The sequence below is a fragment of the Lynx canadensis genome, chromosome C1, assembly GCF_007474595.2.
Source record: "Lynx canadensis isolate LIC74 chromosome C1, mLynCan4.pri.v2, whole genome shotgun sequence".
NCBI lineage: Eukaryota > Metazoa > Chordata > Mammalia > Carnivora > Felidae > Lynx > Lynx canadensis.
Genome location: NC_044310.1, coordinates 150,508,070 through 150,524,132, shown reverse-complemented (window position 1 = coordinate 150,524,132; position 16,063 = coordinate 150,508,070). Strand labels below are relative to the sequence as shown.

At 35.9% G+C, this 16,063-nt stretch overlaps 1 protein-coding gene across 1 annotated transcript in view; it reads right to left on the bottom strand.

Annotated features, from left to right (window-relative positions):
* Window positions 1-16,007, bottom strand: part of SLC4A10 (solute carrier family 4 member 10) — a 295,709-nt gene extending 279,702 nt beyond the window's left edge. Inside the window, exon 1 of the mRNA XM_030325195.1 lies at window positions 15,803-16,007. Within this exon, the coding sequence (XP_030181055.1) occupies window positions 15,803-15,850 (48 nt within the window). The 5' untranslated portion in view covers window positions 15,851-16,007. The remainder of the gene's footprint in view (window positions 1-15,802) is intronic.
* Window positions 16,008-16,063: the final 56 nt, after the last annotated feature.

Here is a 16,063-nt window from a genome sequence, read left to right as displayed (position 1 = left end):
CCGTCTGTCCCCCTCTCTGCCCCTCCCCCGCTCACACACATGCACTCTCTCTCAAAAATAAAAACTTAAAAAAAATTTTTTTAATGTTTATTCAATTTTTTGAGAGACACAGAAAGAGTGAGTGTGAGTGGGGCAGAGAGAGTGAGACACACAGAATCTGAAGCAGGCTCCAGGCTCTAAGCTGTCAGCACAGAGCCCAATGGGGGGCTCGAACTCATAAACCGTGAATGAAATCATAACCTGAGGCAAAGTCGGCCACTTAACCAACTGAGCCACCCAGGTGCCCCCAAAATAAATAAAACATTAAAAAAAAGAATTATATGTTGTCTTCCCTATACATATTCTCATTATTATATTTTGTTTAACAGCTATATGTTAGCTATGGGCAAATATTATCACAAGAGGTTGTGTGTTATAAAAAATAGTATAGGTATATCTACAATTTTTAATCAAATTTCCATTAAAGCCCATAGTTCCATGGGAGCATGTAAAACTATGAGAGAAAAAGCTACAGGGAATTGCCAAAATCCTTCCTATACATGGACACAGATAAAGTGGGTGGTCACATCTAGCCCAACAGGGATTCTTTCTCCATTTCCTTTTTAAAGAGAATTTATAGATTGATACAGGATATCCATTTGTTCTTTTTGTAGATTCTACTTTTATCTACTTGGCATCCATTCATCACAGAACCAAGTATAGTAACTATATTTTCCTATTTTCTATATTACTGGTGCTTTGGCATTTGGGGCCTTATAGGCCCAGGGAGAGATTGCCCCTTTTAGGGCTAGCTAAATCCCAAAGATAATTAACACCTTGCCTACAAACATACTCTTCACATGCAAACTAACCAACCCCAAATCTATACCACCAACTTCCTCCTCATCTAAGTCACCAACAAAACCTAAATCATCTCAGAGCCAAGTACCAGGCGACCAGAGACCGCTTCCAAAAGCCCACAGGAATTATTCAAATTAGACAATTCTAAAGTGTTCACCCTGCCTTGCCTTTCCCAATAAAGGCTCCGGCCTAAACCTGTCCTTGCTCTCCTTCACCTTCCGAAACCTGTCTTCTGCCATCTGACCAAAAGCCATAGCTTCCCCTTGATCCTGCACAGCCCAAGGACTTCCTCTCCATAGACCTGTCAGTATAATGAGGCTTTCCTGAGCTCCCCTGTGTTATTTTGCGTAACTAAAACTTTTGTACCTTTGAGCCACACCTCCTCACGCCCTCTCCTCCCCACCCTCTAGCAACACTCTCTTACTCTCTGCTTCTTGGTGTTTGACTATTTTATTTATTTATTTTTAAATATTTATTTTTGAGAGAGAGACAGACAGAGCACAAGTGGGAGAGGCGAGGAGAGAGAGGGAGACACAGAATCCGAAGCAGGCTCCAGGCTCTGAGCTGTCAGCACAGAGCACTATGCCAGGCTCAAACCCACAAATCGTGAGATCATGACCTGAGCCAAAGTCAGACACTTAAACAACTGAGCCACCCAGGCGCCCCAGTGTTCAACTATTTTAGATTCCACATACAAGTGAGATCATGCAGTATTTGTCTTCCTGTGTCTGGCTTATTTCACTTAGCATTATGTCCTCCTCAATTGTTTCTGAGTATTCAATTATTACTTCTGAAAATCAAATGGTCTCTAACTCTCTCAGGCCTAAATCACTCACTGTGAAACGTTAGATGGATTAAGATCCATCTATTCTGATCTTATTGTAACCTCGTTGTTATTTCAAACCGTAGTCCAAAAAGTCCCCAAAATCTTTAATAAATTTTATTTCGTTTAGTTTGTGTCTTTGTTTTTTCTTTGAAGAATGGTCAATAGGAATGGACATTTTTGTTTTCCTCAGGCCCTCCTATGTCTCCTCTTGTGGCCACACCTGACTGACCATCTCCTGAAAGGGCAATACTGAAACTATTGACTTAAAAAGATAATCTGAATTACCTTTGAGTCTTATTTATTTGTACTGATTTTATTCTCCCTTTTACATGGACTGTCTGCACAGACATTATTATCAAAACAGTGCAAAATGTTTCCTAAGCCCATGATTGGCACAGTTTACTATACCTTCCCATGTGGATGGAATCTTTGCTGCATTTCTTAAAAGACAGGAAAGCCTTCTTTACCTCCTCCATTCTCATCTAATAGGGAGGTTGCCATTAAGGTAATTAATGTAACTGAATTAATTAAAATTTTAGATTCATTAAAATATGAGCCATTCATATATTAATGTTTGTATTAAAGTTCAATTGCATTTTGTTAAGCACTCTTGCTTCTTGTTTTCTAAAGATGCAGGTTATTTTTTGAGATAAATATAAATATGTGTTTATAAATTATTGAAACACAATCACCAAATTATTGTTTAATGGAACAATCAGAGATTTAATAAACTTTTAAAGTCTTTTCATTCCCTCTTCAAGATACTTTCTGAACCAAGAGAAACACCAGGAAAGTATATTTTTTCCAAGAAAAACTACTTTTAATGTCAAAAGTTTCAATGTAACCGTGAAAGGTGGTAGAATTCATTCTAAAATATTTGACCTACTGGAAATCAAGAGAACTGAGATTACTAGATATTTTGCATTGAGATATATCACTAGCCTAAGGAATCAAAGATATAAGCCCTTTTATAATTTATGCCAGATCATGCAACCATCTCTAAAGATGGGAGTAATCTGTTTAGATGAGAAAGTCGTATAATTCAGTATTCCTAGTCTGCGAGAGATAATGAAGTTTAAGTATGTTAAAAAGAAATGGTTTTAAATCATAAAAGGGAACAAGTGAAATTATAAGCTACTTAATGTAGTTTTATGAAAGGTTGATCTTTTTAAAGCTGTGTTCAAGATTGAGAATGTTTTAAATGAATACAGTTAGAATTTCCTGAATTATGAGAAAGCTTCATTGATTTTTTTAAATGGACAAAGGCGATATTAAGTTCACCGTTTCTGCATTTTTGTCCTCACAAAGATTTGGCAAAATATTATATTACCTTACATCACAGAAATGGTCTGTACTGGAGGCTCCAGCTCCTTTTGTTACACTAGCACTGGTATCTAAAAATTTTCTAATATCGGGCTAAGAGAGTGGATGTTCAGGATTTGTTGTTGTTTAGCTCTTATGATAACCACTTAAATGGATATTTATGTCAAAGACTAAATAGAAAGTACCACTTTACAATACCAAGACAAACATAAAACAATTACTGTTGTATAACTGTTACCAGATTATTTGATTTAAAAGTAGATTAACCTAATCTCCATTCTTAAGAACTAATTATATTTTTCAAGCCACATAAGGAGAAAAAAAAATATTAAATCAGACTTATGAGCCCAGTTCAAACTACCATGCTTTACGTAAGTGACAACCTATTGGAAGGTCTAGAATTCTACTTTTGTCAAGTTTGTCATCTACCAGGATCTTCAGTTACTTCTTGAACATGGCTCTGATGACATGAAAGGTCCTAGATGGTTCAAATAAGAATGACAGTTCTCTTCTTACCAAGTGATAAAGATGAAAGTGCTGTACATAAGAATCATCTTAATACAGCAAATGTAACCTGTGTCTATTATAAACTAATAAACAGGAGCACCTGGGTGGCTCAGTCGGCTAGGAATCCAACTTCGGCTCAAATCATGATCTCACAGTCAGTGAGTTCGAGCCCCACATCGGGCTCTGTGCTGATAGCTCAGAGCCTGGAGCCTGCTTCAGATTCTGTGTCTCCCTCTCTCTCTCTGCCCCTCCCCTGCTCATGCTCTATTCTGTCTCTCAAAAATCAATAAATGTTAAAAAATTTAAAAAAAAAACTAATAAACAGTAAAGCTGAGAAGAAGGATAAAAACATTGCAACACCTTGTGGATTGGACCTCTCCAAACTTCATTCTTAAAAAAAAAACATTTAAAGAATGTCTGTGGTTTTTGAAGAGGAACGATTTCATGCATTTGAAGATGACTGAAAATTTTCACGGCCAAAAAGGTATCTAGTATGGGTCTGTAATGATGGGGCCAGAGGTTCATATCTTCACTGTATAAAGAAGCCATGCATAAATATAAAAAAGATAGGCTAGTAACCACAAGCAGCATTTTGGTAATAATTTGATAATTTTCCAAATCATTCGACATTCTTCTGAACTGTGATTTAAAAAAAAAAAAAAAAAAAACACCCCACTTCATAGAGAAACACTACCTATAGCAAAGTTGGAAATGGAATACAGAAGAAAGTGTTAGCAAAATGTTTCCAACTGCCAACATTTTAAAAATACCTGTGAGGCTTCTAGTGAAAATCTAACCTAGTTATACAATCATTCTGGAAAGAATTTTGACAATATTTATAAATGCCTCAAAAATTAGCCTAGTAGTTCCTTAAAGAAATGACCCATCCCAGGGCTGAGGCAGAGAAAATACAAGATGACCCTGGAAAATCTTGTGGGGTCAGATACTAAGGAAGTGCTCAAAAACAAATGAAAGCATGTTGAAAGGATGAGAACCAGTTGAAAGAGCTCCTAATATCCAAAAATTAAACCATATGAACAATAAAACTGGAATTGAGAGTGCTGGGATATGGCCCATAGAGTAAAATAAATATCTCTGAGTCCATACTGAAATAGGCAATTGAATAAATAAATGGAAGAGAAGTGACAGCTCTTCCCTATAGAAAAATCCTAATTTCTGAATGCAGAAAGAATGAAAGAAACAGAAAATCACCATTAGGCAAATACCACAGTAATAAATAAATAATAAACAGGAAATAGTAACTGATGAATGCTAAAATTTGTGGGCAAACGATTGAGGAAAAATAGGATATTTGCTATAGTTTCGAGTATCTCCTCCAAGATATTCATTACTACAAAGGGGAAATTTTTAATTTTACAGGTAGAAAACCTAGCAGACACCTCCATAATCAAGGTTAACATACCCAGAAATGACATCATCTATCCCCTGATATAACTCACTGAGAAGGAAATGTCACTTCAGTGGTATTCTTGACAATAAATGCATAACCTCAATCTCATTGAGAAGCTTGGAAACACAAATGGAGAGATAATCTACAAAAAAAAAAAAAATGCCCTGTACACTTCAAGAGTGTCAAGGTCATGAAAGATAGGGGAAGACTGAATAACTCACAAAATGGAGATGATTAAAAAGACATTGAGACACCTGGGTAGCTCAATCAGTTAAGCATCAGACTCAATTTCAGCTCAGGTCATGATCTCACAGTTTATGGGTTTGAACCCCACAGCAGGCTCTGCACTGACAGCGTGGAGCCTGCTTGGGATTCTTCCTCTCCCTGTCTCTCTGCCTTCCCCTGCTCATGCTCTCTTTCTAAAAATAAATAAACAAACTTAAAAAAATAAATAAAAGAAAAAGAAGTGATATCTAAACACAAAATGGGATCCTGTAACAGAAAAATGACATATGATACCCTAGTAAATACTGTGGTTTATTTAATAGAATTGTACTAATGTTCATTTCCTAGTTTTGATTGTTAACTCTAATTATGTAAGATGTTAATATTATGGCAAAGCAAATGAAAGGTATATGGGAACTCTTTGTACTATTTTTGCAATTACTGTGTTAAGTGCAAAATTATCTCAAAATAAAAAGCCAAAAAATAACAAAATGAATGTTTTCTTTTATATGTCCTTTTCTATGCTTCTAAACTATGCTAAAAAATAAGTATTAATTTTATAATTAGGAAAAATGAACGTATTATATTTACCAGATATATTATTGGCTTGCATCTTATTACTGTCAAATGGATAAATCAAGTTATTAGATAAGAATTATTAAATCAATAATTCATTATCAAATTAATTATGCATATTGGGTATAAAAATCTTTGGTGAAACTATTTTCAATCAAAGAGAAATATTATGCCAATAGTAATAACAACAATGATAGCTATAATTTTTGAGTAATTACTCCAAACACTATAACTCATATATAAAGGTATGTACATAATTATATACATAATTGATTCTCACAAGCCTGCAAGGTAGATGTTACTATTATTGTCATCATTCTTACTTTATAGATAAGAGGAGTGAGGCTTTGAACAGCTGGGAAACTTGCCAAAGCTGGCATACATACTTAATTGGAACAGTTAGAACTGTCTGACTCTAAAGTTTAAGCTCTTGACAACTGAGGTCGACTAGTGTTGCTGCTTAATGTATTACCCATGATATGTTTAAGAAGGACTTGCATGCACTTAGCTCTGTTAGAAAGCAGTACAAAATTCTGTGAAACAATAGACTCTGCTTTTAAGAATCTAGCACTCTAATCAAGGAAACAAGTCATATCTATGTGTATTTATATATGAGTAAAAATAATTTTATATACACATATAAATTACAAAGTGATATGTAATATGTAATCAATGCTAAATGAGTAAAATGAGCACTCAGCAATTTTGTAATCCATTATGATCTATAAAAAATATCCCCATTTTTTTTTTTGCAAGATTTGGTCTTCTAGCATTCCCACAGCTAAAATAACTCAGACATACTATAATTTTTCAGTTAATTTTTTAAGGTAAATATTCTCAAACTTTAGTGTACATGAGAATCACCTAGAGAGTTCTTTATATTGCTTGTTTATTGGCTCCATCCCCTTGATATTCTTCATACTTGAGTAGCAAGGCCCAGAACCTGCATTTTTAATGAGCCCTCCTGATGATTCTGATACAGGTGCTTCTTGAGTGTGAAGTTTCAATAATAATCCCTTTATTTGTAAATAATAATAATAATATCTCCTAGAAATGCTCTGTAAAATTATATAATATCAGTTTTTATAGGTATTTATATCACAACATTATTCATTAATAAAACACAAAGTACATTATATACACTTAACTAACCAATTATACATTAGGTCTAGGTCCTGATGTCTGCATGTTTTTCCATTTTATTACCACAGTCTTGTTTCTGAACAAATCAGAAGACTTTTGATAGGCTTATTCCAAAAGCAGCTTAAATATCAACAGGAAATCACCTCTGTATTTATGAAAGGAGCAGAGTGAATCTAACAAAACTGAAATGTGCTTCATAAGCAGAGCTATGTTTTGATTCCTTCCAGTAGTTATTATATACCTAACTACTTTTTATGGCACCTGCTTTCTGGAATGTGACTAGGTTATCACCTTTGATATCAAAGCCTCATTAGTCAAAAAAAAGTCATTAGGAAGCAATTGCCTTCTCTAAATAATTTTGGTTTCTCAGAATAAGCAAGAATAAGCATAGGTAAAAATAAATGTTGGAGGCACTCCAGCAACCTAACACATTCAATATGCAACGGGAAAATTCTTCTAAAAAATACTTGCTTATTAAATCCTTAGAGCATAATTTTCATGATAAATGATCAAGTATTGATGATACTCTTATGAGGACTTCATCATTAGATCAAAACCATACCAAGTCCTTGGCTGTAATACATTCTCACTCTACCCCCACTAAGTCTGTAGATTAATCTCTATTTCCATTTTCTTGGAAGACTTCTGGAGTCCTAAACTCTTTGAAAATGGCCTAAGTTTAACATAGGAACGCATATATACATGGCATCCAGAAATTTTTGTGTCATTTTGTATACATAGAAGTCCTCACTAAAAAAAAAAAAAAAAACAAACTACAAAACATTGCCATAAGAAATTAAAGATCTAAATACGTCAAGAGACAGTCCACGTACATGTTTTGGAAGACTCAGTATTGCCAAGATGGCAATTCTACCCAAATTGATCTGTAAATTTAAAACAATCCCTATCAAAATTTTTTCAGGGTTTTTGTAGAAATCAATAAGTAGATCCTAAAATTCAAAGGACCTAAAATAGCCAAAACAATTTAGAAAAAGAATAAAGTGGAAGGACTTATAATACTTGATACCAAATTTTACTATAAAGTCTCAATAATAAGACAATGTAGTATTAGGGTAAAGAAACACACATAGATTAACAGAACAGAACTTAGAGCCCAGAAAAAGTGACCTTCTATTGATAATCAATTTACTTTCAACAAAGCTGCCAAGAAAATCCAATGGAAAAAAAGGTGGCCTTTTTCACAAATGGTGCTTGAGCAATTAGATATCTATATGCAAAGAATTTAGACTCTTACTCACACCATACACAAAAATTAACTCAAAATAGATCATTGATCTACATGTAAGAACCAAAACTATAAAACTCCTAGGAAAAAACATACGAAGAAAACTCTTCATGAGCTTGGTTTAGGCAGAGTTCTTAGATTCAACACCAAAAGCACAATTGATAAAAGAAAAAATTGATAAATTGCACTTTGTCAAAATTAAAAACTTCTGTATTCCAAAAGTCATCAAGAAAGTTAAGGCCAGACAGAAAATATTTGCAAATCATATTTCTGACAAAAAAGTTATATCCAATATATGTACTATATATACATAAAACTCTTACAAGACAACAAATATCAATTTGAAAATGGACAAAATATTTTAATCAACATTTCGTAAAAGAATATATACACATGGCTAATAAGCACATAAAAAGATGTCCAACATCATTAGTGCTATAGACCAAATGTGTTTCCCCAAACACATACTCCAAATTAGTAGATTGAAACCTAACCCCCAAAGTGATGGTATTAGAAGATGGGGCCTTTCTGGGGCACCTGGGTGTCTCAGCTGGTTAAGTGGCCGACTCCTTGGATAGGCTCAGGTCATGATCTCACAGTCTGTGAGATCAAGCCCAGCACTGGGCTCCTCACTGACAGTGTGAAGCCCCCTTGGAATTCTCTTTCTCCCTCTCTCTCTGTCCCTCCCTGACTCACACATGCACAAGCTCTCTCTCACTCTCTCTCAAAATAAATAAACAAACTTGAAGAAGAAGAAGAAGAAGAAGAAGAAGAAGAAGAAGAAGAAGAGGAGGAGGAGGAGGAGGAGGAGGAGGAGTCGTCTTTGGGAAATTATTGGGGCTTTTGTAAAAGAGGGCCCCAGGTAGCTCCCCTTTCCATCTGCCATCTGAGAACATAGCTGAAAGATGGCTATCTATTAACCGGAAATGGGCTCTCATCAGATACCAAACATACCACTCATTGATTTTGTACTTCCCAGCTTCCAAAGATGCACAAAATAAATTTTTGTTGTTAATAAGCCATCCAGTCTATGATATTTTGTTATAGTAACACAAATGAACTAAGAAAATAAGTCATTATGAGATTGCAAATCAAAATCACAACAGCATACCATTCAAAAAGACAGTATCAAGTGTTGGCAAAAATGTGGAGAAACCTAAACCCTTCTATTATGGTAGAGCTGGTACCTGCGAAATGGCACAGTCTCACTGAAAAAGAGCCCATTTCTTTGAACATTATATATAAACTTACTATATGATCCAATAATTCCACTCATAGGACTCTACCCAAGAGAAGTGTAAATATATGCCCACATGGAAACAATTATAAATGAAAATTTATAATAGCACCATATATAAGAACCAAAAGTTAGAAACTATACAAATGACTAAAGTCTCAATAAACAAAAGTTCTGCTAGCCATATAATGTAATACTTTCCAGCAATAAAAAGGAACAAACTTCTGATAAATGCTACAATATGAATAGATCTCAAGAATGTTTCACTTAAGTGAAAATAGCCAGATGCAAAAGACTGTCTATTGTACAATTCCACTTATACTAAATGTCCAGAAAAGGCAAATTTACAGAGACAAAAAGGAAACAGCAAAATGTAGATTAATTATTGCCTAGGGTCAAAAGTGTATATTGACTATACGTGGACTGGAGAAAGCTTTTTGGGACAATGAAATGTTCTAAAACTGGATTGCAGTGATGGTTGCTCAGTTCTATAAATTTACTGAAAATCACTGAATTGTACACTTGCAACAGGAGAATTTTATGACATGTAAATTATATATATATATGGTGCATTTATTATGATATGTAAAAAATCTCCTTAAGCATCATAAGATCTTAAAAGAAACATACTTTGAAAATCAGTATAATATGATTGATAATTAATCTGTTTCCTTTGGATTTTGACTTATTATACCATACGGTAACATAATACTGTATGGGGCTAAACCAACAATGACCTTTAAAAAATGTTGGTCACACAAAATGAGGTATAATGGGGAAAAAAGTATTTTCCTAGAAATTTAGTTGTTTTGATGTTCCTTATGCTAAAATTTAATGTATAACAAGAGAAAGTTCAGAAAAATGATCTGGAGAAAAAAAATAACAATTTGACCCAAGTGAAATAGTTCTCTTCCTCTCTCGTACATAGGATATGCTATATACTCTCTTAACTCAGCTTTGAGGATATATTCCCAAAGACCTCTAGGTCTGCAAATAGTTCAGTGAAACCCTGACTAGCACTGTCTTCACAAAAAGAATACATTTTGTGGTAGACATGATCTAGGGTGTTGTGTGTGTTTGTGTGTGTGTGTTGTGAATCTTCATGAATTTTTCATTTGCTCTTTTCTTGATTTATATAAATAGGACTGATATAAGAATTGTTTAGATCCTCAACTTTTTCCCTGTTACTGATAAAGGTTAAATAACTTGCCTATTTTTTTGCAATACTTTTTAGGTAAAATTCACCATTTTGCAGTATACAATTTAGTATAATTCACAATGTTATGTAACCATCACACCACTATGTAACTCCAAAATATTTCCATCACTGAAAACAAACAAACAAAAAAACAATAGATGTTAGCAATCACTCCCCCAATTCTGCCCCAGGCCTTGGCAACCACTAATCTACTTTAGTCTCTAAGGATTTTCCTATTCTGAACTTTTCATATAAGTGGAATCATGTAAGATGTGGCCTGCAGTGCCTTACATTTTATAACATCTTATATCATAGTACTTTCATTTTTGAAGAGGTAGATGAAAAAGTCCGTATTATAACGGTATTCCTTTTTTTTAAATTGGCTCTAATTAAAAAGAACAGAGTCACTTTTTAATTAGATGTAATATTTTCAAATGCTAACTCAGTACTTATTAGCTATGGGAACCTGGGTAACTTACTTGACCTCAGCCTCAGTTTCTTTATCTGTAAGGCTGGATAACATTAGCAACCTTTCAGGATTATCATGAAGACTAAAGATGTGTGTGCTTAGAGTGAGCCTGAGACAATACCTATTATTACTTCATAAAACTTGTCTAATTACCATCATCATATTTAACTTAGCACTCAGATTTTACTCTATGCTAGAAGCGGGACTACACAATGATGGAAAGAATAAAGAGGTTTGGACTCTAGGCCAAGCTCTGCCATTAACTAATGTAAGCAGCATACCCTTAAATACATCTTCTTATCTCTTGGTTGTTCAGTTTCATCATGCATTTAAGTAAATTAATGAGTTAGTCGAAAACCTGCAATTGAGCTCAGTAGTCCTTTTCAGACCAAAACATTTACGATTCCACAAAACAGATGCATTAAATACTAGTTACTCCCCTTTTCTAAATAAGAGCAACATAACCTCAAAGAGTATCTGAGACAACTCTTTTAAGTGGAACAATATATTAGAACTTTAATTTACACTTATTTTAACTACAATAAATAAAAATTAACTAATATTACTATATAGATGGAGAGTGGTATCCTCACAGAAAGCCAAATGATCACGTGTCATGTATCCTATGAGGTAGGAGAAGGGAAGGGTGGAGTTTCTCTACAAAGCAGTGTTGAGAGTGGCACCCACATTTCTCCATTCACTTGAAGTATCTTGCAATGCACTATGGTCTATGCCCAATTTATACTTCTGAATTAATCATCATCCCAAGGTTATTGGGATACATTGGAAGTGTGATTATTTTGGGCCATGTTCACTAACTCTATTTGAGTTCCAGACCTTTACCCAGATATTTTCTAAGCCTCCATCAAAGACTATCTCACTTCCTCATCTGCCTTCAGTATTTTTACCATAAACAATACTTGTAGGCTTTAGATTCTACCACTCATTAGCAACCTTGGCATCCCATATGTACATTTTATTTTTATAGTCACTCACCGTTGTAGAGTAAAACTTCAAGTCATCAAGGGGAAAATGAGGATTTCTTATACTGCATTTTGCTTCCTACATATTACTATGTGAGTATGTTTTTTTAAATTAGTACTATAATCTAAATCACCATTTAAATAAAATATAAATACCAATATTACTTAGCCAACTTACATATTCTTTTCATTACTTTGATATTTTAGTCCCCCTTTCCCTCATTTAATAACATAGAAGATTTTTCATAAGGTTCTTTTCACAAATAAAGCAATAAACTGGGCCATTTGGGAATCTAGAATTACCATTTTAAAAGGAGCTCTATTCCACCAATAAATTACCTTTAAAAAGTGATCTTTACTCTCTAGTTCCATACCTCAGGGCAGTTTTACAAGCAAGTTCAACTTAAAATTAGCTCCTTTTAGGACATCAGAATTTTATAAGGGATCCAACATGGAACCACTAAAATATCACCCAAGATTAAATGGCATGAGATAGAAATACTTGTTATAAAACTACTCTCCTAGAAGTCTCTTCCGTGGTCTAGTAATTTACTCCTAGAAGCAAACTCAACACTCAGTGTCAAGGACAAATTTGAAGTCCTATGCAGTCCTAAATTCCTGGCTTCATACTTTCAAAAGATTAATTCCATCTTTACTAAAGGGATACCACCCTCATTACTATCACAAATAGTCTTCATATTTACCCATCTCAAACAACTTACGACAATGATTATTTGAAGAGAAAATAGCAGTTTTTCTCTAAAAGCTAAATTGAGCGATATCTCTAGACTAGCTAGAGACTGTGAGCACCATGTGGACAGGGTTTTTGCCTATCTTGTTCATTGCTATATTCTCAGCCCCACGAACATGTTCGGCCAAAAGTAGGCTTTTAATAAATGAAGGAATCTTCTGAACACGGCTTGATCCATAGCTTCAGATGTATCAGTCAGGTGCTATCAAAGCCAGACTATACTCTGAGCCTAGAAGAGCTGAATGTCCTAACCCTTAGAGTGATGAGGGCCAATAAATGCTATGATGCCTTGTTCAGCAAAAGAAAATTATCTGTAAAGCTCCCTAAGGAGGACTGAGAAAAAAAGGAAACATGTCAGGACCTCCTTCACTCACACCCTTAAAATGTACTTTATATACACTAAAGTGAAGGTAAACCTTGGAAGCTTAAAAGGAAACTTTTACTCCCTTTCCTCCCTATTAGCAGCTAACTTTTATTGAGCACTTACTAAATGACAGATATTTCACATAAGTTATGTGATTCACTCTTCTCAAAACCCAAGACATATGTACCATTCCCTTCCCATTTTTCAGTTGAAGAAACTGAGGCTTATCACTTCCCCGGGATCATAAAGCATGTAAATAGCAGTGCTGTGACCTACCAGACTGTGTTTTTAAATATTATGCCATATTGCCATTTACATAATTATTTGCAAAGTCATCTGATTAATTTTCTAAAGCAGAGTCAAAAGCTATTTCTTCCTCCCTCTTCCAAGTATAAAAACTCCAGTCCAGGATCTGATTATGATAAGCCCGATTAATAGTGTAATGTAAAAAAAAAAAAAAATAGTGCTTTTCTTTCTGAACTAGTTTTAGAAGACCTATATTCCAGTGCTGGCTTCAATACTCTGTGACCTTAGACAAGTTATTCCAAGTCCCTATGCCTCAATTTCTCGTTTATAAAATTAAAATAATAAAATCTGCTTTACTTAAAATGACTGCTTTGAAAACTAAAAAACAAGTCATAAAAGCAATTGAAGCTGAAAATCCTATAGAAGTATAAAAGTAGGCCAGTAATTCAGCATCCATTCTAGCCTCTCAAGTTTATTTTTCATATAATCAACTGCTAACATGATCTTCTTTTGCCATTAAACTATGTAACTATGTAACTATTCTGTACTGGCCATTATCCACATAAAATGCAACCTTTGACTCCTCAAAAATTTCCATCAGACTGATGATAGACCTTGTTTTCAGGCCAAACTTTTATTTTCTCTGCTCCTTTAAGCCATACACTGATTGCCCATCTAACCAAGTAATGCTATCCTCTTTTAAAGTCTTCCAGTTAATTCTCACTTGGTCCTAAACCCTGTAAGTCTTCCCAGAAGTGACAACTCATATGCCACATCAAACTGACTTCAGCGTGCTTTTCTAGGCCAACTTCCAAACCCCTTCCCCCTAAAAAAAGGGGTTTTTTCCATATAACTTAACCTTTCCTAAATCTCCATCCTTCAATTCCTATGTATAGTCCCTTCCTTTCATCCAAGGAATGATAGTTCTCTCTGACATTCTTGACATCCTTTATTCTGAGTACCCACAGAATCCTAATTTATATATCTATTCAAGTTAGGGAAGAGAGACAAATATTTTATTCTCATTTTTATAAAATAACTCCACTTTGATCCACAGGGAAATGTTTCTACTTTTAAGCAGGCAGGCTAATTGATATGTTTCCTTTTTTCCCCTCACAGCCCCCGCCCTTTATTTAGGCTCCATTCTTGGTAGTGACGCCTGCGTTCTTCCCATCCTCCTGCTCCCTCCCAGCCCAAATCTAGCGTCCTGAGGAGAACTGAGCATGCTCAGTAGCCACAGCCAATTCCGGGATGCAAACTGGCATCTTTTGCAGATTTTGAGCCCAGCAGGAGAGGTAAGGCCCTAAAAATACAGTGGCCCAGAATTTGCCCACTCCCCGAGGTATCATTTGATTTAAAGATGTGTTCACAGCCTAGAAATGGACGTGGAAGTGGACAGCTTGCTCTCAGTCCCTATTCTGCAAGGTGGGTCACCAACCTGAGTAACAGAGAGCTGAGAGCAGCCCCTCTTCCTGGTTTGGAGCAGGGAGGAGATTTCTGCTGTTCTGAGCTGTGATAGTGCTGATAGACAGCTGGAAGCTTGCATTTGGCATCTCTGTTGCATCAAGAAAATACTGTTGTTGTTGTTGTTGTTGTTATTGTTATTGTTATTTTTCTTTTTTTCCTTGAACACAGCAACATCAGCTGCTCCAGGCTGAGAAAGATGTTGCCTGAAGAGCTACAAAGTCTGTGAGCCACCCAGAGACTGTGGAGAGGATAGGGAAACCAACTACTTACCCAAGATTTAGATCTGGCTTAAGACCCAGAAATAAGCAGGACATTTCTAAATGACAACTCATGAACCTTTCAGATATTCAAAGCTGAATTGTCAGCCTGTCCCCCCAAAATGCATACCTTCTTTGTAGGTGAACCATGACATATTTCCTTTTAAGAGAGATTGACAAAATACACACACACACACACACACACACACACACACACACACACACACAATCCTCCTGTTCTCCTTTCCCCTGGTTTCTGCAGATACTAAATCTCTAGAGCTGCAACAGCAGCAGATCCCCTTACCTCACTGCCAGGGGGATGAGGCATAGGGAGGAAATTTATCATGAATGGAATATGATAAAAAGGGAGGGGGGCTTCTCTGCAGGGTCTTCAGCCACCACTGCACAGCCTAAGAAACAGAGATAGGCAGAAACGGGCTGGGAGAGAGACACACAGCTGTCCCTGCTGCTAAAACCTAGCCATCTCTTCAAACAGCAGCAAACATGAGACATTTCATCACCGTAGTGCATCCATATTGAGAAGGGGGAAAAAAAATCATGTGCTTTGCGTTATGCATTTCAGTCACCCGAGATGGGAGGAGACCCCTGTCCATATGTCGTGGGAGCTATCCACCACCCCAAAAGTACGTTCACTGCATCTAGCCAGCCGACCGCTTGCCTGACAGGATTTGCAGCAAACGCGGTTAATCTGTGACAGCAGGTTGTCTCTTACCGTAGGCAGCAGCGGCTCCATTTGAGCTCCCTGGTCTTTAATCTCCATGTTTTGTAACGCCTCTGGAATAAGCACCTTTCTCTGCAGTGTCTTCAATGTCCTACACTCAGCCCGGCACTCGCTCTGCTTAGTATTCGGATCAGGTAGCTCTGAAGCAGGAGGCAATTGCACACTCCAACTCACCAGAGTCACATGGCTCCTACTCGCTCGGGCTGCTGGCCAGGTTTTGCACTGAATGCCTTGGATCCCTGGGCCGGTAAG